Source organism: Astatotilapia calliptera, chromosome 7 (genome assembly GCF_900246225.1).
Source record: "Astatotilapia calliptera chromosome 7, fAstCal1.2, whole genome shotgun sequence".
Lineage (NCBI taxonomy): Eukaryota > Metazoa > Chordata > Actinopteri > Cichliformes > Cichlidae > Astatotilapia > Astatotilapia calliptera.
Window position 1 is genome coordinate 4955089 of NC_039308.1, and position 22360 is coordinate 4977448.

At 40.9% G+C, this 22360-nt stretch overlaps 2 protein-coding genes across 3 annotated transcripts; both read right to left on the minus strand.

Moving 5' to 3' along the window:
* Nucleotides 1-1516: 1516 nt before the first annotated feature.
* cdk10 (cyclin dependent kinase 10) lies at nt 1517-15792 on the minus strand. 2 transcript variants are annotated; one of them, XM_026172633.1, is made up of 15 exons: nt 15611-15792; nt 13564-13732; nt 10284-10544; nt 9215-9287; nt 9048-9119; nt 8798-8900; nt 7045-7126; nt 6789-6856; nt 6217-6269; nt 4622-4691; nt 4372-4431; nt 3874-3997; nt 3345-3484; nt 3149-3201; nt 1517-3052 (listed from the first exon to the last, which is right to left on the minus strand). In XM_026172633.1, exons 3-15 carry the CDS (start codon nt 10371-10373, stop codon nt 2958-2960), a joined length of 1083 nt encoding a protein of 360 aa, XP_026028418.1. In that variant the 5' UTR covers nt 10374-10544; nt 13564-13732; nt 15611-15792; the 3' UTR covers nt 1517-2957. The 2 variants fall into 2 exon arrangements, with proteins under 2 accessions (XP_026028418.1, XP_026028417.1); XM_026172632.1 differs by having other exon boundaries at nt 13564-13794.
* A 2012-nt stretch (nt 15793-17804) lies between these two features.
* On the minus strand, nt 17805-21823 carry LOC113027277 (charged multivesicular body protein 4b-like). The gene is made up of 7 exons (XM_026176899.1): nt 21519-21823; nt 20500-20596; nt 20250-20367; nt 20011-20137; nt 18415-18542; nt 18061-18187; nt 17805-17949 (listed from the first exon to the last, which is right to left on the minus strand). Exons 1-7 carry the CDS (start codon nt 21631-21633, stop codon nt 17855-17857), a joined length of 807 nt encoding a protein of 268 aa, XP_026032684.1. The 5' UTR covers nt 21634-21823; the 3' UTR covers nt 17805-17854.
* Nucleotides 21824-22360: the final 537 nt, after the last annotated feature.

The window sequence follows — 22360 nt, forward strand, 5'->3', positions numbered from 1 at the left end:
GATCTTGTGACTTTGGAGGGCATTTGAGTGAACTCATGTTGATTGAACCAGTTTGAAGTGATCTGAGCTTTGTGACATGGGTTAGACTGCTGGAAGGAGTTGCAAACAGGTTCTTAACGGATCTGCCCGCAGCCCCATCCTGTCACACATTTCAAAGAATTTGCAGCACGATGAAACAAAAAAATACCAGAAGTGGAGCAGTCAGTTTTCTGATTTTATTTAAATTTACACAGAGTCAACTTTGAGGCCACTGTTCATTTACTGCAGTCATTTGAGCTGTTCCTTCTAAGGAAAATCTTCAAGATTCTGATAAAAACTCCTTCCTTTTACATTTACATCAATCTCATATCTATACAGCAAATGTCAAGCTATAATCACAAGACTGGAAAGACCTAGAGCACAGGTGTCGAACTCCAGGCCTCGAGAGCCGGTGTCCTGCAGGTTTTAGATGTGTCCTTGACACAACACAGCTGATTTAAATGGCCAAATTACTTCCTTAACATGTGTTGAAGTTCTCCAGAAGCCTGGTAATGAACTAATCATGTGATTCAGGTGTGTTGACCCAGGGTGACATATAAAACCTGCAAGACACCGGCTCTCGAGGCCTGGAGTTCGACACCCCTGACCTAGAGCAACCACCTCATTAGCTAAAAGTAGCTTGGAAATGAAGTCCAGTCCTAATCAGCTCCATACAACAAACATCATATGCACTGACAAATTTCATGAAGCAAAACACTGTCTTAATGGCTCAGTCACACTAGATTAAAAATAGTGCAGAATGTTTTCAGAAGACCAGGAAGCTCTGGATAACCACTTTCGATTGCAGTGCTTGCATGGATTGCCTTGTGGGAGGCAACTTATGCAATCTGTTTATGTAGATGATTCACCATTTTCACCAGTTTGCTGCAGTTTATTATTGATGTTTTATTGCCATCTTGACGTATGAAGTCGCTTTGAAGACGCGGTTGACTGCGAGTGGTTACCATCTTGAAGCAACTTTTGAAATAGTTGCAAGTTCACTGTGTATGGTTGTGCGGTGGTCTCCAGCCCACTGTTTTCCTTGGTGTGACTCAGGGCTGATCAGGTAACTTAGCAGTCCATTTTCTTTTTTTTTTTACTTCATCAGCCACTATTACCAACCAACCATCACCAGAGTCCTGTATCACAGCTAAATTACAGCTAGCTAGCTAACTATATCTTCCTTGTCAGTATAGTCCAACTATAATTCATATAAGTAGAAAAGCTATTTGACTAGCTTTACAATTTATTCCACAGCTTAAGTGATTGATGTATAATGTAAAATGGCACCAAGTATGTAATAGCACAAAGCAGCCTACATGGGGTAAACTTTGTGCTTATTGCACATACTAAGACAAGCGGTACAGCTGCTACATCATATCACAGTTTTGGCCCTGCTGGCCCGTGCTGCATGCTAACACAGAGCTCCTTAATGTCTACCAAGCAAAATCAAGCATTCAATATTTTACTCAAGGACACTTGGACAGGACACACTGTCTTCCAGCTGTGAGGATCAAACCTGAGATGATCTTTATTGTGCATCAAAGACTTTAAAGGCAGATATTCTTAAATTAATCCTAAATTCATCAACAAGAACAACATGGAGGCTATAAAGCTGTAGACAGCACTCAAGCAAAGACCCCAAAGCTCCTGGTCACAGAGCTGCAGAGATAATTATAACAGCACATCCACAGACTGATGTGTAATGTGTCAGGGTGTACACTATAGCACTACATTCACTGCTGGCAAAAATAGGAAAGCGAGGCCTCATGCTTAATCTCATAATTACAAGAAAAGGTCACCACTATCTGAGAAGACAAAGTGTTACACAGTCACAACATCCAGCTTTTATCTCCTTGGTTTGATAGAGTGAGGGATATTATTGATGTCAGTGAGCAAAAGGACATTATTATAACAAGACAGCTTTTGTCCATCACAGGACCATTGCTGTCTGTGAGCATATATAAAATAGTGGCTAATGCTGTATGGATTATTTTGTCATTTTTAGATAGTGTTCACATATTCATGAGATCAGAATGGATTAAATGGCTATTCTGTCTTATTTTTATATTTTTATACACTGTTCCTGTTCCAGACATTTATTAAACTTTATTAGATTCAAATTAAACATTGTCAAAGTTTTCAATAAGAATATGCCAAAAGCTCAGGCTTCAAGCTGCTCTCAAAAGGGATATTTAAGATGTCAGAGAGGGACTATCCCCTATATGTTAGTCTAAGGCACAGCCAGCTTTTCAGGCCGTCTGTTAATGAAGGAAAGGCCAATCAGAGGACAGCTGCCTTAACTCTTTCTTCCTTGGATGCCTACTATGGGTAAACACTTGTTTTTTCTTTTTTGAACTCAGTGCTTTCTGTCATATTTTAAGGGCTGTGTGTGAATCAGAAGTTAATGAAGTTGATCGCCACCTATATAGCTTACTAAGGCTACTCACACCACATATTATATATAGGTGAAAGAGTTAAAAGGCAGAGGAATTAAAACAGCTTGTTTCTGATAGAGGATGAACTGAGAGGATACACAAGGATGATTTTGAACTGTGAACCATGCAAAGCTACTCTAGAATTTGCGATTATGAAGTTTCTTCTCGTAACTGTAGCATCTTACTTGCCGTTGGAAATGATAACTCAGACACAAAATCTAAAATGGGGCCGTTTCTCTTTCTTTGATGAATGTGCTGTGCTCTCAGACCACACCGTTGGATCCACAGAGCAGGTTGTACTTCCAGCCTTTTCTTGACTGCTTGCTGTAGACTCTGTGTTCCTGTTTTTAACAGTCCAGCAATAAGTTTGTCTGACTTTGTTTCACTACAGCTGTGCTGAAGCTGATTCTGGTTTGGACTAGCTCAAAGCTCCACAGTAAAAGCTCTTCATGACTGTGGCCATTTTCCCACCAGAGATGTGCCTGTAAGTTCAGTGTTTCTTCACACTTTGCTCCTCTTCGAGTGGCTCTCTGCTGGAGGAGCCGCTCGCTTGTTGCGATGGTGAGGGAATGTTGGCATCAGCTCTGGTTCGCAGGCTGGAAAGAGAAGCACAGAGGCACACAGAATGACTCACGGCAGGTCGGAGGACAGACAGACGTCAGCTTGTGCGTATCCGCAATCTTTATACTCACGTAGAGGTTTCTCTTTGAAGTACGAACTCTCCAAGCAATCTTTAGCAGTAGCTCTGAGAATCAGGAAAAATACAAGAAGTTAGTGATGCCTCGTATGCAAATTCATGAGACTCCTTCATTTTTCCCACAAAAAAAGCTTAGCTTTATCAGAGCTGTAGTCTAGATTCCAGCCAGAAACCAGTAGAGCTAAATATACCTGCGCTGAGGGTTGTACATGAAGAGCAGGTTAAGCAGTCTGTGTCCAGCATCAGACAGCCAGGTGAATTTGTTCTTCAGGTTGTTGTATGGCTGCTTCCTCAGGCTGTACTGACCGATGAGGGGAAGCTGAGAGAAACCCTGTAACACACACAACAGATCTCATTTCTCAGCTTTGTGCAGACTGCAACCTATTTTAGACTAAACGAATAACTGAGGATTTGTATCAATGTCACATGTCTAGATATTAGAGTATTAGATGGAAAGTCGGTTCTTGTAGTTGGAGGCAGAAGAAGGAAAGACCTGAGTGATTTTACCAAGAACCAAACACTGAGACAGTAAGGCTTTTGAGTTGTGCCAATCATCGGCTGCTTTTACCTTGTTTTCCCTTAATGGGTTTAATGTTGCTGAACTTGTTGATGGCATACAAAAAAGTAGAAATATATCAGTTTAAGACTGCTTTAGCAATAAAAGCTAAATGCATCCAATTCAATAGTTTAACATCAGACAGTGTGAAAGCTGAGTCTTACCGGCCAGATGTTTTCATTGGGTGTTCCCAGCAGCTGAACGATCAGGTCGACCTGCTGGATCTCAGAGGTTCCAGGCAGCAGAGGTTTGTGGGCAAGCAGCTCAGCCAGGATACAGCCCACTGCCCTGTAAAGGAAACACCACGTCTGGATTTAATTTCCTGACGGATCCTCAAGGGATATGAGGCCTTTTCCCTTTGGCGCAGAATTTATTAACTTAGGACAATTATACATATCATATTCTGTTTAATTTTGTTTCTTCTACTGGCAGACCACGTTTTTTAGTATGAGGGTAAACAAAGCTTCAACAAAAATAAGCACAGCCTCCATAAAGAGAGTGCTTTGATAGTACAGCTGTAATTACTATCCTATAATTAAAGTTTCCTAAAGAGATTATGATAAGAACGCAGTGTAGGTAGAGTGGTTAAAAGCTGGTTATTAGATGCTTCCTTGTGCAGTATACTGATCCTAAGCGTATAGATTTCACATGTATTTCCTCACCACATGTCCAGAGCCGTAGTCTGAGTCTTCGTCCCTAGGAGGAGCTCTGGTGCTCTATACCTGCACGAAGGAGAGCATATTAGGATAGTGGCCCGAGGTAATGGAGCTAATAAGGGAGGATTATTGTGAGGGGATTACAAGGGAGTTTCCACTGAGGCTGCACCAGCACAGCAACACAAGGGTTATATGCAGGGCACAACACCCACACAGAATACCTCAAATGAGTTAGACTAACTGGGTAAACACTCACCACAGCGTAACTACTCGTGGTGTCATGGGTTGCTGAGGAATGCCGTACATCCGGGCCAGACCAAAATCAGCTGTGTGCAGAAAATAACGAGTACTGATCAGTTCAACATCAAGTAATCTGATTTTATCTGATTTCAATTTATTTTTTATGGGTAATCAAAGGTAGAATGTCTAAATATCACTTCTCCTGATTACAGTGGGATTAAACAGCAGAAAAGTGCACAATGTTAGGGAGGCAGTTTTAATGTTGTGTCTGAGAGTCCAACACCATTCGGGAACAAGTCTGGCTTATGCTAGGCTATGCGAGCCAAGCTATGGCAACGGTTGTATAAGGATCGAATGTGTCGTAGCAATGGGCCAGACACCCCATACTTCTGAAGCACCTCCCACAGGACACTCCGAGGGACACAGTCGAATGCCTTCTCCAAGTCCATAAAACAGATGTAGGCTGGCTGGGCAAACTCCCATGACCCATCAAGTATCCTTGAGAGGATAAAGAGCTGGTCCAGTGTTCAACAACTGGGACGGAAACCTCATTGTTCCTGTATCTGAGGCTCGACTAACGGATGGACTCTCCATCCCAGCACCCTGGTATAGACTTTCCTGGGGATGCTGAGGAACTATAGGGGGATGAAGACCCCCCTATAGTTGGAGCACACACTCCGTTCTCTCTTCTTGAAGATGGGAACCACCACCCCGATTTGCTAATCTAGAGGTAATGCCCCTGATCTCCACACAACATTATAGAGGCGTGTCAACCAAGACCGCCGTACAACATCCAGAGTCGCCTGACGTTTTGCTAGAATCTCTTTTTGGAGTCCGTAAGCCATTTCAGGTTTGTTTATTTATTTAGTATGTATTTAGAGTACCAAATCACATCAGAAGTTCCCTCAAGGGACCTATTATTATATGGTAAAGAAACCTGCAATAATAATATATTTAGATAATGTCTATATTAGAAAAATGTTTTCTACCATCAGTTCATTAATCAACAGTTAAAACTTTGTTGTCTAGTAAAATTTAGATAAATAAAATAATCTGACATTTGAGTCGGCAAATACACTTAGAGGCCACTTTTTTAAGAACACCTTGTTATTACTGGGTTGGACCCCCTATTTCCCTTCAGAGCTGACATAAATCTAGCTGTGTGATGGAACTAGAATTAATTCCTTAATTCTAGTTCTCTTCTTCATTCTCTGTAAACTCCACAGATGGTTGTGTGGGAAATTCCCAGTAGATCACCAGTTTCTGAAAAATACCCAGACCAGCATGGCACCAACAACAATACATCATTAAAATTGTCTTTCTTCCCCATTATGGTGCCTGATTTTAACCCAGCAGGCCATCTTAAACTTGTCTACACGATTTTTAAAAAAAGACCTGTTATTACAGTTTTCCTTAAAACTGACAATGAAAAAAGTGTGTGTGTGTTTCTTTTTTAAATCACTGATAGATAAAAAAACCACTTCAGCCATCACTGTCAATGTGTGACAGGTCAAAGTTCAGCAGTGGCAGGGTTTGGGAGGCATGTCAGTAGGAGTATAAGGTGATTACAGTAAAAGCTGCAGAAGAGATATGATAACAGAGGTGACTCACCAATCTTTACGCAGCCTTTGTCTGTCATCAGCAGATTAGACACCTTCAGGTCTCTAATAACAAGATTAGAGGAAGATCATTATGCAGCACAGCTCTGCTCTAACTCGTCCTGCAGCAGGAGCATGTCTTTTCTCTTGGAAGATTTGTTCAGGCTTAGTCAAGCTGAATGGAGAGAGTCAGTAAATAGCTTCTTGCCTTTCACCTCAGACTATGATCCCAACACTCTAACTCTGGTAAAGGAAGGCTCAACAACAAGGTACAACAAAAATGTTAAATTCTCTGATTTCATTTACAAAACCCAAAAACTTGTTGGATGATCTGAACCTCGTAGCAAACCAGATTATTTGTCAGATAATTGTGTTAAAATACTCTAAAAGGCACCAACAGCACAAACACAGCCCAGTGGACAGAAGGGGAACTGCAGTCACTGGCAGTTCTGCATTAGAGTAATCTTACGTGTAAGGTCCACTACTTTACACTTAAGATTATTTAATTAAAATGTCAAATTTTAAACAATTATGATAATAACAAATTAAAACTTCAGCTGGTCCTCGTAATGGTGTGAGACCAACCTGTGAATAATGAAGTTGTGGTGGAGATACTCCAAACCTCTAAGCAACTGGAGAACGATGCACTTAACCTGGAACACAACAAAACAGAAAAAAAAAAAAATGGAATAACTGGTTGCATCAACTTCTACTGTACATGAATATGGAGGCCATGTAAAAAGCAAAACATCCATTTTTACACTCACATGTAGACACAAGAAAATAATAGCAATCACTTTAGGTAGAAATGAACTTGCAGGAATGTATGAGTTTGATTTACCTGCGCCTCTGAGAATGGCGTCTGCATGTTTTCCAGCAGACTGGCCAGATCTTGTTCACAGTAACTCATCACCAGAAATAGGCTGAAAAGATCCAAAAAGATTAAGAAAGTTTATGTTAGACAGTAAAACAATTAAATTAAATCCAATTTTATGTATACAGCGCCAAATCACAACCACAGTCGATTCAGGCGACTAAGGTCACAAAAACTGGGGAAACAAACAATGAGGATAATTCCTTATCTATATTATACCGGCTACACACCAGTTTAACCACCTGAGCTTAAGTCGAAGTTTTAGTTAAATCAGTGGCATCTTTCAGACATGAGTCTTCTTTTTTCAGGGACCTGATACAAAGTGAACATAAACTCAAACTGTACCAATGTCGTAGACCCTTCAAAAACAAGCAGACTTTTAGGATGAAATGTGCTGGACGCACAACGTGACTTTCTTTGGACTGCTGGTTTGTGTGTGTGACCACAGTCCAGCAGATTTCTATACCACCGCTCTGAAGTACGAAGCAGGATTTGGTAATCAGCAAGTTAACATCAGATTTAACCCTGGGTGTTCATTTATACTAAGGTGGTTTCCTTCTTACCTGGTTACATTGCCATGATAACTTATTCTGCAAGATCTTCATATACAAAACCAGAGCCTACCGACCAATCTCTTTTCGTCACCATCTTAGAGAGCTAGACTTTTTTGCACAAATAATAAAGGTGTCCAAAGTGTTTAGAGCAGGGCTGCCCAATCCCGGTCCTCGAGAGCTACCGTCCTGCAGCTTTTAGATGCATCCTTGTTCCCACACACCCAAATCAAATGAATGGCTTGTTATCAGGCCTTTGCCAAACACGATGGCATGCTGAAGAGGTAATCAAACCATTTGATTCAGCTGTGTTGGAGTTGGGATGCATCTAAAAGCTGCAGGATAGTAGCTCTCGAGGACTGGGATTGGGCAGCCCTGGTTTAGAGACTGTCTAATGTTTTTGTCTTTCCTTGAAGAGCAACAATAAGAAAAACAGACCGTTCACAAGAAAACGTATTACTCATTTTTATTCTTTTAGACTTTTTTAAAGCTATTTTGTTATTCTGTGTAAGCCTTAACACAGAAAGAAAATCCCAAAACAGGCAACTAAGTCTTGTGCTTGATAAAATTATATTAAATTTGTAAGTAAAGCTTCTTACTGGTTTTAACTCATTGACACAGAATCTATAAAGTGACACAGTTAATGAATCCTGCGTAACTAAGTCCTAATGGTCACTCAAAGCAATTTCCCCTGGAAGCCAGATTCACACATTAATATAATGATTTTTCTGTCATACCCACTCACAGCCCTTCCTGAGTGGGTCCTGGGTATTTCCATCTCTTTCTGGTGTTATAGTTTCTCTTTGTTTGTAAGATAGTTCATTCTGCTGCCAGCAGTCATGTCCATGTTTGTTATTTGTTACATGCCACGACACTACTCCCTTTCATGTGACTGTGAAAATGAGAAACATTGAATTCATCAGCTTAGCCTCATTAAAAAAGTCAAAGTAAGTGAAACATGATTTTTTTTTTTTTTTTTTAAATTGCTGGCTATGCTGAACTGGTTTGGCACCACAGGGCCCAGGCATAGTTAAAAATATGAGTAAAGAGCAGCTGATGCAACTGGCCCCAAAGGCCACACATTGCAAGATCAACAGAAGCAACAATAAGACTAGTATCAGATCAATCTATATACTAAAGCATTTATTGTGGGTGTGTCCGTGCAGTACCTTTCTAGCTGAGTGCCGACAACCACCTCTTTCAGCTCCACTATGTTGGGATGTCTCAGCCTCAGCAGCAGTGTGATCTCTCTGAGGCTGCTGATGGGGACCCCTGACAGATGAGGAACAGATGTCACCGATCTTTTCAGTTGATGGTGGTGCAAAAATGTGATTTTTTAAAATGACATCTAGTTGTATGAATAAAGCTCTCGATCAGAGATACCCATAAAAAAAAAAAAAAAGCATGCGATGGTCTCACCATCTTTCTCTGCGTCCATTCGCACCTTTTTCAGGGCAACAATCTCATCTGACTTGGTGTCGCGGGCACGATCTGCATTGAGAAAAGGGAATTGATTATTTACAGAGCATGTCACGTGGACAAACTGAAGTGTTAGTCCTCAGTATTTCCTCTGCTGTCTAACTTACACACAATGCCATATGTTCCTTCTCCTATTCGGTTGAGTTTCTCAAACTCTCTGACACTTCTGCAGCTCCCAAACTGAAGAGAGAAAAACAAGATAAAGAAACTGGGACTCAGTGAACACGTCACAGCCTTCAGTCCTGTCAAAAGAAGCAGTTTTTACGGTTTTTAACGAATAAATGGATTGGTACTTCTCTACTCTGTCTTTGTGCTTTCTTGCTACAAGCCTCATTCAACCATTCACCTAACCATTCATTCACACATTCACACTCTGATGAATGCATCAGGAGCAATTGAGGTTCAGTATTTTGCCCAAGGATATTTCTACAACCATTCATGAAGTGTGAAAATCCTTTAGATTTAATGATGCTCAACTAAAATAATTAACAAGAGACAAGTCAAGGGAGCTCCCACTGACTATCAAACCACACTGAGTCAACAAGAAGAATTGACTTTCAGGGCACTTTACCATTATCTATATGGGACAGGACGTTAAACAAAACAAAACCCCCACAAATTAACTAAAAGCCAACAGGCATTAGACGGCCATTCTTGGATGTCTTGTGATCACTTTTTCAACCAGACTCGAGCTCCTAAAAGGCATCCTGGATGCCGGGGGAATCACTGGAGGAGGTGGATTTGGGTGCTTGAACTTGGAGGCTTATGTGCCATTTGAACTAAGTAATGAGATTGGCTGCTGCTGGAGACAAACAAGGCAACAATGTGCGCAGACTTCACCTTTAAAGGCGCCTCGCTAATTAATCAATTACGTCTATGCACACATAAGCGGTTTATTTACCGATAAAGTCTAGATGGGGAGCATGCTGCATGCAGCTAGCGTTTAGTTAGCATTATTCAGTTTCAGGGCTAAAGTATCGTAAATACTGACTGAAAGAAAGCTCTACAGTGAACTTTATTATTTTAAATGTATGACGGTTTTTTTAACAGAAGAGTTAGACTTGTAAAGTTGTGTCAGTTGGTATTCTGTATGTAAAATATCGTGGCTGATGGCAGAGTATAATTAAACAACCACGGTCATGAACGGACCCACACGGAAGGAGCTCGTTCTCTTACCCTGTAATTTTGAGGCACTGTGAAAGTTTTATTGTCCTTAAGAGACTTCAGCTTTATGGGGTCCGGTTCGTCCTCTCCAGCCGCGTCCATTGTTTTATTTAAATGCAGTTTTTGGACTAAAATAAGTCCCGAAGAAAGCACATCTACAAACAGCTGCACCTCATTCAGCCGCCATTGAGGTTTGTTTTGGTAAGGGGAGGACAACCAACAGCTTTCCCGGAGTTTGTGAACGGCTTCTGCGTCCCATACCTGGACCGATACCTGTCAATTCCGGAAAAAAATTATTTTTGGAAAACTGTAAAACAAGGGGAAAAATGATATAATTGACATTTAAAGAAAAACAGGCCACATACAGCCATCAAGAAACGTACAAAATATTAGTGAATTAAATATGCTATTTATCACATTTCTATTACTGTAAACTCAACATTTTTGCTAAATGTTACTTTGATAAAGCGGCAATACTATCTGATGATTGCCCTTTTATTATAATATATAGTTTTAAAACTATATTTTATATTAAAAAAAATATCTACATTGAAATATATTTATATAGAAAAACTGACTGAATGCTGTATTTCAGGACAGTGAACAATGCCGAAAATAGGCCTTTGGAGGTAGACTACACTTTATGACTGGACAACATACAGAGGTCTTTTAAAAACTATATTATTTTTTGTGGTGGATGCCCAGAAATGTTTTATACACTCAACAAAAATATAAACGCAACACCTTTGTTACTGCTCCCATTCCCCATGGGATGGACGTAGAGACCTAAAATTCATTCCAGATACACAATATAACCATCCCTCCCAAACAGTGGTCACAAATCAGTCCAAATGTGTGGTAGTGGGCACATCTGCTATATTGAGATAATCCATCCCACCTCACAGGTGTGCCACATCAGGATGCTGATCTGACATCATGAGTAGTGCACAGGTGTACCTCAGACTGCCCACAACAAAAGGCCACCCTGGAATGTGCAGTTTTTTGCGCTATTGGGGGTCTGGGGACCCAGAACCGGTCAGTATCTGGTGTGACCACCATTTGCCTCATGCAGTGCAACACATTGTCGCATGGAGTCTATCAGATTGTCAATTGTGGCCTGTGGAATGTTGGTCCACTCCACTTCAATGGCTGTGCGAGGTTGTTGGATATTCGTGGGAACTGGTACACGCTGTCGTATACGCCGGTCAAGCACATCCCGAACATGCTCAATGGGTGACGTGTCCGGTGAGTATGCTGGCCATGCAAGAACTGGGACATTCTCAGCTGCCATCTGCCCTGAACAATGTGAACCATGATTCATCCGTGAAGCGCACACCTCTCCAACGTGCCAGATGCCATCGAATGTGAGCATTTGCCCACACAAGTCTGTTACGGTAACGAGCTGGAGTCAGGTCAAGACCCCGATGACGACGACGGGCATGCAGTTGAGCGTCCCTGAGACGGTTTCTGACAGTTTGTGCAGAAATTGTTTGGTTGTGCAAACCAATTGTTCCAGCAGCTGTCTGGGTGGCAGGTCTCAGACGATCTTGGAGGTGAACCTGCTGGATGTGGAGGTCCTGGGCTGGTGTGGTTACACGAGGTCTGCGGTTGTGAGGCCGGTTGGATGTGCTGCCATATTCTCTGAAACGCCTGTGGAGACGGCTTATGGTTGAGAAATGAACATTCAATGCACGGGCGACAGATCTGGTTGACATTCCTGCTGTCAGCATGCCAATTGCACGCTCCCTCATTGCTTGTGGCATCTGTGGCATTTTGCTGTGAGACAAAACTGCACATTCCAGGGTGGCCTTTTGTTGTGGGCAGTCTGAGGTACACCTGTGCACTACTCATGATGTCAGATCAGCATCCTGATGTGGCACACCTGTGAGGTGGGATGGATTATCTCAATATGGCAGATGTGCCCACTACCACACATTTGGACTGATTTGTGACCACTGTTTGGGAGGGATGGTTATATTGTGTATCTGGAATGAATTTTAGGTCTCTATGTCCATCCCATGGGGAATGGGAGCAGTAACAAAGGTGTTGCGTTTATATTTTTGTTGAGTGTACATACAGGGAAAAACAATTGATTAATAAATATTTTGGGATGTGAATGAATGAATTATAAATTATTACAGAATAAACAGATTAACTCTCCTTCACAACAACAGTGTCACAAGATGAGGATGGGGGACCCATGGATACACAATCTAATATCATCATGTTGGTATTGTTCCTGGATCAATAAAACTAATGTTGGCCCATGTTCAATACTGCAGGTGGCCAATCATATTGTAATGATATCATATTTTTTACGTTGTGGAAACACAATCACACCACACACCAATCCGTAACTCTAACCCTATCAGATAGACCAAGCCCAGACACCCTGCAGAGGAAGATAATTTCCTCCACAGGTTAAAAATAAGCCTATTATATCCAGTAAACTTTGAACTGTTGGGAGTTTCCAGTCCCTGGCCAGTTGCGTGTGTTGGTAGTAATCCAATCTTCTCAAGCTTGGCATGAGTAGCAGATTCCAAGATATCCTGGCCTTTAGTCCTTTGTCTAGGTCAAGACTTTTTCCACTTTCAATTAACAAACCAATTGTGTCTTTTTCCATTACACACTGTATTGTAAATACCCATATCTCTACTTCTACAACAAGATAACCCAGAAGTGCATCAGCAATAAGGAGCTCATAAGATCAGTTCCCTTTTGAGTCCAGTCTGTTGTAGATTGATAATAATAATAGTAATAGAACACTGTAAAACTCGCACAAAGGACAGTGGACTAAAGTCACCCTCTTTTGTCATTAACCTAATTACTGGATATGTTCACCTGACTGAATGTGACCACTACAATCAACCAGAGAATAAGCTGCAAACACACAAAATGCCCATAAAATCAGAGTGCAACAAAGGAGCTGCAAAGAGTCTCAAAACGACTGTGAAGCATCAAAAATAACCAAAGACCTACAAAATTGCTGCAATGGGAGGATAAAAATGACTTCAAAGAGAACAAATTTGTACAAAAAGATACAAAATGGCTCAACATAGGTCAAACATGCACTAAACCATCTCTTGCCCTCACAATTCTTCAAATAAGTACATCATTTAAGAAGTAAAAGTAAGTTGGGCTAGTGTAAAAGATTTGCAGGTAAAAATGATAAGCTCAATACTGTTCAGCACTTCATAGCTGCTCTCACACGCACACCAGTGTCATGATTCAGTTTCGGGGTGATTCTTCATCACGCTCAGCAAATAATCAGTCATCTCTCCTTCCAGTTTACCTCTTGTGATAGACATTTGGAGTTACTGTCTGGTTGGTAGTTTCTTCCCCACTACGAAGGGTGCAGACCCAGGCCGCTGCTCTTTTATGGCATCAGCTATCGTGATTTTGGATGGCGTGGCGTAGATGTCGTCCCGTGATGGAGCTGTGATGAGTATGATGGGCGTTCGCTGTGAGGAGTCAGGCGATTCTGTCTCAGTGTTTGGTTTTAAACTGGGGGGGCTCTCTGAAACTGGTAGGTAGAAAACCATTAACTTAGCCTCCTACCCTCATAAATGCTCAAGTGAAGTGAGAGAATATTACTATAAAGCCTGGTAAACAGTCACTAACAGTTTACATTTAAGTTATGCAATGTCTCCAAAGAGGCCCATTTAAGTCATATTTTCAGTCCTTGTCTTTGGATTTAAAGATGTCCAGATATTTCCAGGAGCTTCAGGAGTAGCTGATTTAGGTCTGTTTTCTTTGAAATGACAATTGCAGTAATTACACTTTGGTTATACAGTTGAGTTTTGTTTTTATTGGACATCCAAGTGAAACCTTTAAAGATAAAACATCATTATTGGCTGTCATTGGCCTACTACCAGTCAGACCTGGTAATGACCTGTTCAGGTGACGTATGCCCGCTGCCTAGAAGATATCCAGTGCGTTTGTTTGTATATATATGTCACACAGTGGAAATTTGTATTTGTCTTGTATATTGTTTTTATTCTGATTTTTAGTGTTTATTTATGAGTGTCGTTTTATTTGCATGGTTTTATTCTGTTTCTATTGCATGGTTTTTATCCACTGTGGACTGGCTGCACATGGGACAAATTAGCTGATAGGGACCACCTGCTGAGGCAGGGTGTGTCCAGAGGTGGCCTATCAGCTGTGTAAAGACCTTTTAAAAGCAGGCTAGCTGAGCACTGAAGGAGAGAGGCCCCAGACTGGAAGGTTAATGCTAGATGGCCAGCGTGACACGGCGACCCAGTCCTGACCTCATGGAACGGCAACAGTAGGAGACAACGCGTGTGATTGGCAGCACGGCAGAGGTTTAAGCTGGGCTGGGATGTGATGGGCCAGTGGAAGGACAAGAAGATGGGAGGCTCTTCCTTGGCTGCCGAAGACGAGGCTGGCCTGGAAACTGCTCTAAAGAAGGAATTCCTGGCCCGCTGATGGACCCATAATGAACATGTGGCATAATTATAGCAGGGGGGGGGTTAGTGAATGTAGAAAATGGTAGTTTTACGGGTTTTAGAATTGTTTTATTTGGTTTTAGTGGATTGACAAACATTTTATTACATACATTTTAAGGGTGTTTTTATTTGTGCTCCCTGGCCTAGTAATAAACTGTTTCTGATCAGACCTGCTTCCTCTCTGTGCCTGTGGTATCTGACTCGCTTGCTCCCCCTTGTATTTTAAAGAGTCTTTCTTTTTAGCATGACATTCTGGCGCAACTGCTTTAATGTTGTCAGTTTGTTACATTATATAAACTTACGCTAATAGCACCTTTTAAATTGGATTGTAAATATGGTACTTAGAGTTGGGTCTATGCCAGAAATTCAATTCAGTTGTATTAATATCGCTCCAAATCAAAACAATAGTCACCTCAAGGTGCTAAAGATCATACAAATATAACACACAAGAACCACAATTAACAAAGAAAAAAAAAAAAAAAAACTACTGATGATCATCAACAAATATGTGGTACAAAACACCTTTGTCTCAACTCTTCTTTAACAATCTGTACATACACAGTCTTGTTAGATTAATCTAAGTACAAATACTTGAGCCACCTGCCGCTGTTTGTGTTTATTTGAAGAGTTTTTTTAACTGGATGTTTTTTAACACCACAGATTAGATCAAAGCGGAAGTATTATAACTGTTTCTTTCAGTCAACCTGTCATAACTAAACTGTTATCACAGCTATCATAGACTTCTGACCACTGCACACAAAGACAGGTGATTTCACATTAAAAACTACTGTCTACACATTCATCATACATTTGGAGAACATGGCTCCATAAATTTATCAGTCCTAACGCTGATGAGATGATCATGTCCCTTACCTGAATCTTGCCTCTGACTTGCTCCAGACCCCATCAGTCTTCAGTCAGCTGAGGCACTGTTCGTCTACATCCACCGACATGACGCTTACAATTTAGTGAGTCCACACAAAAGCACATAAAGCACCAAAGCGCATTTACGTAGAGTCTACACCCGCGTGGCTTGGCTAATCAGCTTCTTTTCTTCTCCGTCATTCCCTCTGTCTGGTTGAGTGACACTAATCCTGTGCACCAGCTCAGAGCAGCAGTAAGGAGGGCTGGATTTAAAGGGAGCACAGGATTAAGGCTTTATAAACTCTTATTTAATTATAATAAACAATGACAAAATTGTGCATTTAATTTAGGCTGTTATGAACAAGCCAGTACTAGCACTTTGATAAAAAAAATACTCAACAAGAAAATGGAAGAAGCCGCTTTGATCCATTTTTTTCCAGCTTTGCATGACCTTTTATCTTGAAATTCTTTATTTTATTTTATTTTTTTATATATGTTTAACTATAGTGCTGCTATACTACTTTTGATCAAGGTCTATTGTGCACTATCATGGCTCTATTATCTTTATTTATTTATAGTATACAGTAGAGTACACAAGAAGGAGAGCAGGTGGGAAATGGGCTCTTCCAAGGACAGACTCAAACCCAGACCTTTGCTGTGGCCTTTGGATAAATGGGTCGCCTTCTTTCTTTTTTTTTGTGTGTGTAGTTTCTTGCACACCTTTTCTGTTATGTATCTTTTTTTTTTTTAATGGGTTGCCTTCTTAACCCAGCACCCCACTTTCCCTTTCTGAACCAAACAGGAAAATAATGTGGACATCGACATTGGTTGTGTTGTGCTAGAATCTACTGTATTAAATATTACTTTGAAGCCGCTAATGGACCAGGAGAAGACAGCCCAATTATGCTATTAGCGTAGACCGTATGATAGATGGACATGATTGGTTTGTAAAGCCCTTTTTTTAAAGCCTCAAGTTGGGCATTTCTGCTGTTGCCATGTTTGTTACAAAAAACCCACATGAAACGAAGAAGGGTGAGTCTGACAGGCAACTTATTAACCAATCACTGTGTTTTCAAACCACAGATAAGCCTATATTTGGAAACATGGTAAGACCAAGACTAACAAAGCGGTCGTAAGTTTTTATCCACAACAGCCAAAATGACTGTATGACATCATAAATTCAGCAGAGGTCAAGACTGAAACCTGTTTTTTCGTAGATTTCTATATACTGGGAAGACTTTTTGCAGACTGCAACTATCGCCATCTGGTGGCCTGCAGATAGAGGTTTTTAGGCATTTCTGTATTGGCTTAATTTTGTCTTGGAGGCTACCTCCATGTTTTGAGTGAATCTTCCGATCAATACTTTGATGCGATAAAAGGATATAAACAAATCAAGGCAGTAAGATTTTGAAAATACTGGCAGCCATCCTCGTAGATACACCAATGGTATCGATTCCAAAATCCAACTTTGCCTTGTTCTCGATTTATCGCATTCAGAAAGCTTGACCTCTGACCTTGAGGTCAAGGTCGCCGGGATTCGACCTCGTCCAAGGTTTTTAGTAGATGACTTTGAAACTCCTACATCGTTTTGTTCTTGAGTTATTGCATTCGCAAACTTGGGTGATGACAATACACCATCAGCCTATTATGCCTGAGGGGTAAAAATTAATGCTATTGGCTATAATGTTTTTAAGTCTTAAACCATAGGCAAATTTAATTTGGACTGTTAGCCTCCTTGAGCTTAATTTTCCATTGTCTTAAGATCTTTTTAAGGGCCTGTGGAAAAAAAGCCCCTCCCCATTAGTGAAGTGTTTTATTTTTGAAACAGTCTTCGAAGAAGAGAACACAACAGGTAACAGAGGTAACAGGGTGAGACTCAAAGACAGCAAACACATGCAACACTTATGTGCTGGGAGTCATTGGTGAGTTTTGTTTTGTGTTTAAAGAAAGCAAAAGTAGCTTAGTTTCAGTGAGTTCAGATAACATCAAAGTCATAACATCAATTAGTTATCAAGCCAGTAGTGTTGTACTAATGATGGTACTATAAGGATGTGTTCATAATACTTAATTTTACAATTTGAATTCTGAAGTCTCTGTAGTGTCCTGTGTATAAACATCAACATGTTCACTGGCATCTCTGGAGTAGGTAGAAAGTCAAATGTCCATGAAAATTAAATTAAAAAAACAAACACTCATGAACAAATACAATAAACTGCTGCCCATTTATTCCTTTCTGTGCTTCCCTCGCCTCTTCTAAATGTTGTAACTGATGGTGCGTTCACGAGGTGCAGTCGCCCAACGTCGAAGATACTCTAAATCATCTTCAATGTTTTCTTCGTCCGTGTTGACTTTGAGGAAGAAAAAACAAAACAAAACAAAACCCTGAGCAACCTGCGTGAATTTGTAGACACCACAGCAAACCGCAGGAATCATGAAAAAGCTCTCCTGGGAATTCTTACCGGGATGGGAATGTGATCCAGTGGTCAACACTTTGGGACAAAGGACCCCAGCTTCTTCTCCATCCGAATCATTGAAGCTTTCATCCAGATTCTTTTGGAGCTTCTCCAGCTCTTCCATCAGCTCATCCTGAGACAGACAGAGAGAGAGAGACAGCAATAGGCACACAGCAGCTCAGCAAGTGTCAAGAAGTGTCACAGAAGCGGAAAACCTGACTTAAAAATAATAATGATTCAGCAAATCACACTGAGCCACATCAGGCAAATGCCAATAATGTAAGCAGACTCCAGATATCAGACAAACCAAGAATCACTGCAAAAACAAAAGCTCCAAAAAAACATTAAAATCATCCTTACCTCATTAAATTCCACTTCAAATCTCACAGCTGTGTAGAGGCTGTCTAGCAAGTCTTCGGTCACGTCTTGTTCCTCAATAATGTCCTTGATCGGGTCATTGACCTTGGTGATGATTTCTCTGCAAAACCCTGAAGACAGTAGTGGTCAACACATTCATCTATTCGCCTGAAACATCCACAGTTTGACAAAGGAGCTTGCAAAGAAAAGCGTCTGGACTTCTTTAAGTTACTTGAAGACGTTTCACCTCTCATCTGAGAAGCTTCTTCAGTTCTAAGGTCAAATGGTGGAGAGTCCCAAATATAAACCTAGTGGGAGTAACCCCCCACAGAGGGACAAAAGGACCCCCTGATGATCCTCTAATCGCCTGAGCCAAGGTGTGAAACTGGGCGTGGGTCCCAATCAGCCAGAGTTTCGGGTGAGATCATTGTGAAACCTGGCCCCACCTTCTCATGCGAATTCCTGAGGTCAGATGGCCCAGGATGTGAGTGGGCGTTAAGGCATCTGGGGAGGGATCTCAAAACTGGATTATAGATGGCAGAGAGTTGGTGTCATAAACCCCCGCCTCTGTTCAAAGATGGTCGCTCACAGTGGACATAGATGGCTTCTTTCACTCCTCTTTCAAACCATCTGTCCTCTCTGTCCAAAATGTGAACATTGGCATCCTCGAAAGAGTGTCCTTTATCCTTAAGATGCAGATGGACTGCTGAGTCTTGTCCTGTGGAGGTGGCTCTTCTGTGTTGTGCCATGCGCTTGTGAAGTGGCTGTTTGGTCTCTCCGATGTAGAGCTCTGGGCATTCCTCGCTGCACTGTACAGCATACACCACATTGTTAAGTCTGTATTTTGGCGTTTTGTCTTTCGGGTGAACCAGTTTTTGTCTGGGGACAAGACTCAGCAGTCCATCTGCATCTTAAGGATAAAGGACACTCTTTCGAGGATGCCAATGTTCACATTTTGGACAGAGAGGACAGATGGTTTGAAAGAGGAGTGAAAGAAGCATCTATGTCCACTGTGAGCGACCATCTTTGAACAGAGGCGGTGGTTTACAACACCAACTCTCTGCCATCTATAATCCAGTTTTGAGATCCCTCCCCAGACGCCTTAACGCCCACTCACATCCTGGGCCATCTGATCTCAGGAATTCGCATGAGAAGGTGGGGCCAGGTTTCACAATGAGCTCACCCGAAACTCTGGCTGATTGGGACCCACACCCATGATGATTAGAGGATCATCAGGGGGTCCTTTTGTCCCTCTGTGGGGGGATACTCCCACTAGGTTTATATCTGGGACTCTCCACCATTTGACCTTAGAACTGAAGAAGCTTCTCGGATGAGAGGTGAAACGTCTTCAAGTAACTTAAAGAAGTCCAGACGCTTTTCTTTGCAAGCTCCTTTGACTACGATGACCTGGATGACTGAGAACATTCACAGACATCCACAGTTTGAGTTTGAGGTAAAACACCTTTCCTGACAGGTTTGTGTTATTTTTGTTCATCTTGGCTTTGGGGAAGAAAATAAATCCCTGCACAACCTCCATGAATTCACAGACACCACAGCCAACTGCAAGAATAAAGTCGAAGCTCTCCCAACAAGTCTTACCACGATGGGAAGGCAAAGTAGTGGTCAGCACTTTGGGACAAGGGTTCCCGTCCTCTGCTTCATCCGCCTCAAAGAGGTTTTCGTCCACATTCTTTTCCAGTTTCTCCAGCTCTGCCAGCAGCTCACCCTGAGAAAAAAAACATACAGAGACACAGCAACAGGCACACAACAAGTGACAACTCTGGTACACAGAATCAGTGCAATCGCAGAAGTCTTCAAAAAATTAAGATCATTCTTACCTCATTAAATTCCCCTTCAAAGCCCACAGGTGTGCAGAGGCTCTCTAGCATGCCTCCAGTCTCATCCTCCTCCTCTGCAATATCCTTCATCAGGTCACTCACCTTGTTAATGATTTCTCTGCAACAGCCAGCAGACAGTTTCTTTGTTTTTTTAAATTATCTTAGTACTCAGCATTCAAAGGCCATGACAGACTTCTTTCTCATTCATACATAGCTTTATTTCACACATTCCTGTAGTGTTTCTCCTCACATGTGTTCGTAAATGGCTCTCATGGCTTTTAAAGCGCAGTCAATGTAATTGATGTGTTTCTCGTAGAACTTCTTTCTTCTTAGCGCCTGCAGAGCCGCTGGTAGGAGAGCACGGTGAAACAAAAACAGCACATGAGCAGGAATAGATTTAACTTTGCTTTTTCAGTATTTTTTTAAACAGAAAACCCCCAAAATAGAGACTGTAAAACTGTGAGGTTTAGTTAATAGATGGATCTATGGTTCATAAACATTTTGCTCAAAGAAGTCCTACCATTAATTAATGCTTCAATCTTAAATATGATGAACCTAGCTCTAATAATCAGCTATGTACTACAGACCTTCAAGCTGGCAGTAGTTAAACCATTACTTTAAAAGCCAAACCCAGCAGTCTTAACTAATTATAGGCCAATAGCACAGACACTAACTCTGGATGGCATTACCTTGGCCTCCACTAACACTTAGAGTAATCTTGGAGTCATTTCTGACCAGGATATGTCTTTCAATGCAACACATATGTAGGACTGCTTTCTAACATTTGCACAATATCTCTAACATCCTGCATCCTGATGATGAAAAACTAGTTCATGCATTTATTAATTCTAGGCTGGACTACTGTAATTCAGGATGTTCTAAAAACTCCATGAAAAGCCTTCAGTTGAGCCAAAATGTTGCAGCAAGACAGCAATAGTTCTGACAGGGACTAGAAAGAGTAGAAAGAGTAGAAAGAGTAGAGTATGACTCAAGTATATGTGTTGAGGTATCTGCACAAACATATAATTCATTTGAACCTTTCCAGTACTTTTTTTACTACGTTCATCTTCTTTTACATTACTTTTAACAAGTCAAAATAAATGTATAACCAGTTTTAGTTCTTGTTTCATAGTTGTGTGGCTAACGATAGTTAGTTTAATACCTAGCTAATTAGCTTTTAGCTAGCTAAGACTGATGTTTTATTGCTTGCCTACCCGTTTCTTTTCTTTCTTTATTTAAAGAAATATATTTTTCTGTAAAATAGCTCACCTCTTCTGTTTATTGTGCTGTTTTTCTTGGCAAAAAACTCTAGGTGGTCAATTTTCTTCTTCATAAATTCTTTCTTCTTCACCAGCAGCTCTCCTCTGGCTGGAAGCTTCTCCATCCACTCATTAACACAGGGCTCCTTCTCCACCTTTTCCCGCTATTGAAATCAAACAGAGATGTGCCTGTGAGCTTGACTGACAGACGTGCAAAACAGCTTCAGGCTTTGACTCTGCAGTTCTTCGTGTCTTGATTATCTGCAATTTGAAACTGTAGTCAACTGAGTCCTTATGTACCAAGTTGGAGACCTCTTTCAAAAGAAAACACATCCCTGTGCTGCAGAAACAGGTGATCACCATTGAATATCACTGTAGAAAAATATAAAGAAAATTAGGGGTGATACAATACATAATTATCATTAGTTTTCTCAGTTATTTTTATCTTTTAATTTCAAATGTTCATCTTTGACTTTGAGTTTAGCCACCATTTGTCTGCTATTTATTTATTAATTTTTTATTTATCGACTTCTAGATAGCTATTTCACCTATCGATAACTTGTTAGGAAAACTGATTTCCAGTGTAGATCACCTATTTACCTATTTCAACTGTATTTTAAATTTCTTTTAGCTTTGTATCCACTACCTTAAACTATTTGTTTTGTTGTTGTTTATTGGAGAGAATACATTTGATAAAACATATAACCATATACTTTTGAAATATGCAGATAGACAGATAGATTGTAGATAGATTTTGTTCTTTGAAATTGGTTCTTTGCTAAGTTATCTGATATGTGACAACAATGATTCATCTCTTGAGTCAGGTGCATTTTTATGACTGAATGACTCACA

Coding starts and splice junctions, on each gene's coding strand:
- LOC113027277 (XM_026176899.1), bottom strand. CDS start 21,633: ATGGAGAAGCTTCCAGCCAGAGGAGAGCTGCTGGTGAAGAAGAAAGAA. Junction 20,368..20,499: donor AGAGCCATTTACGAACACAT/GTGAGGAGAAAC, acceptor TGGCTGTTGCAG/AGAAATCATTAACAAGGTGA. Junction 18,543..20,010: donor TACTTTGCCTTCCCATCGTG/GTAAGACTTGTT, acceptor TACTGTCTTCAG/GGTTTTGCAGAGAAATCATC.
- cdk10 (XM_026172633.1), bottom strand. CDS start 10,373: ATGGACGCGGCTGGAGAGGACGAACCGGACCCCATAAAGCTGAAGTCT. Junction 8,901..9,047: donor AATGGACGCAGAGAAAGATG/GTGAGACCATCG, acceptor CTCATCTGTCAG/GGGTCCCCATCAGCAGCCTC. Junction 3,053..3,148: donor CTTCAAAGAGAAACCTCTAC/GTGAGTATAAAG, acceptor TTCTCTTTCCAG/CCTGCGAACCAGAGCTGATG.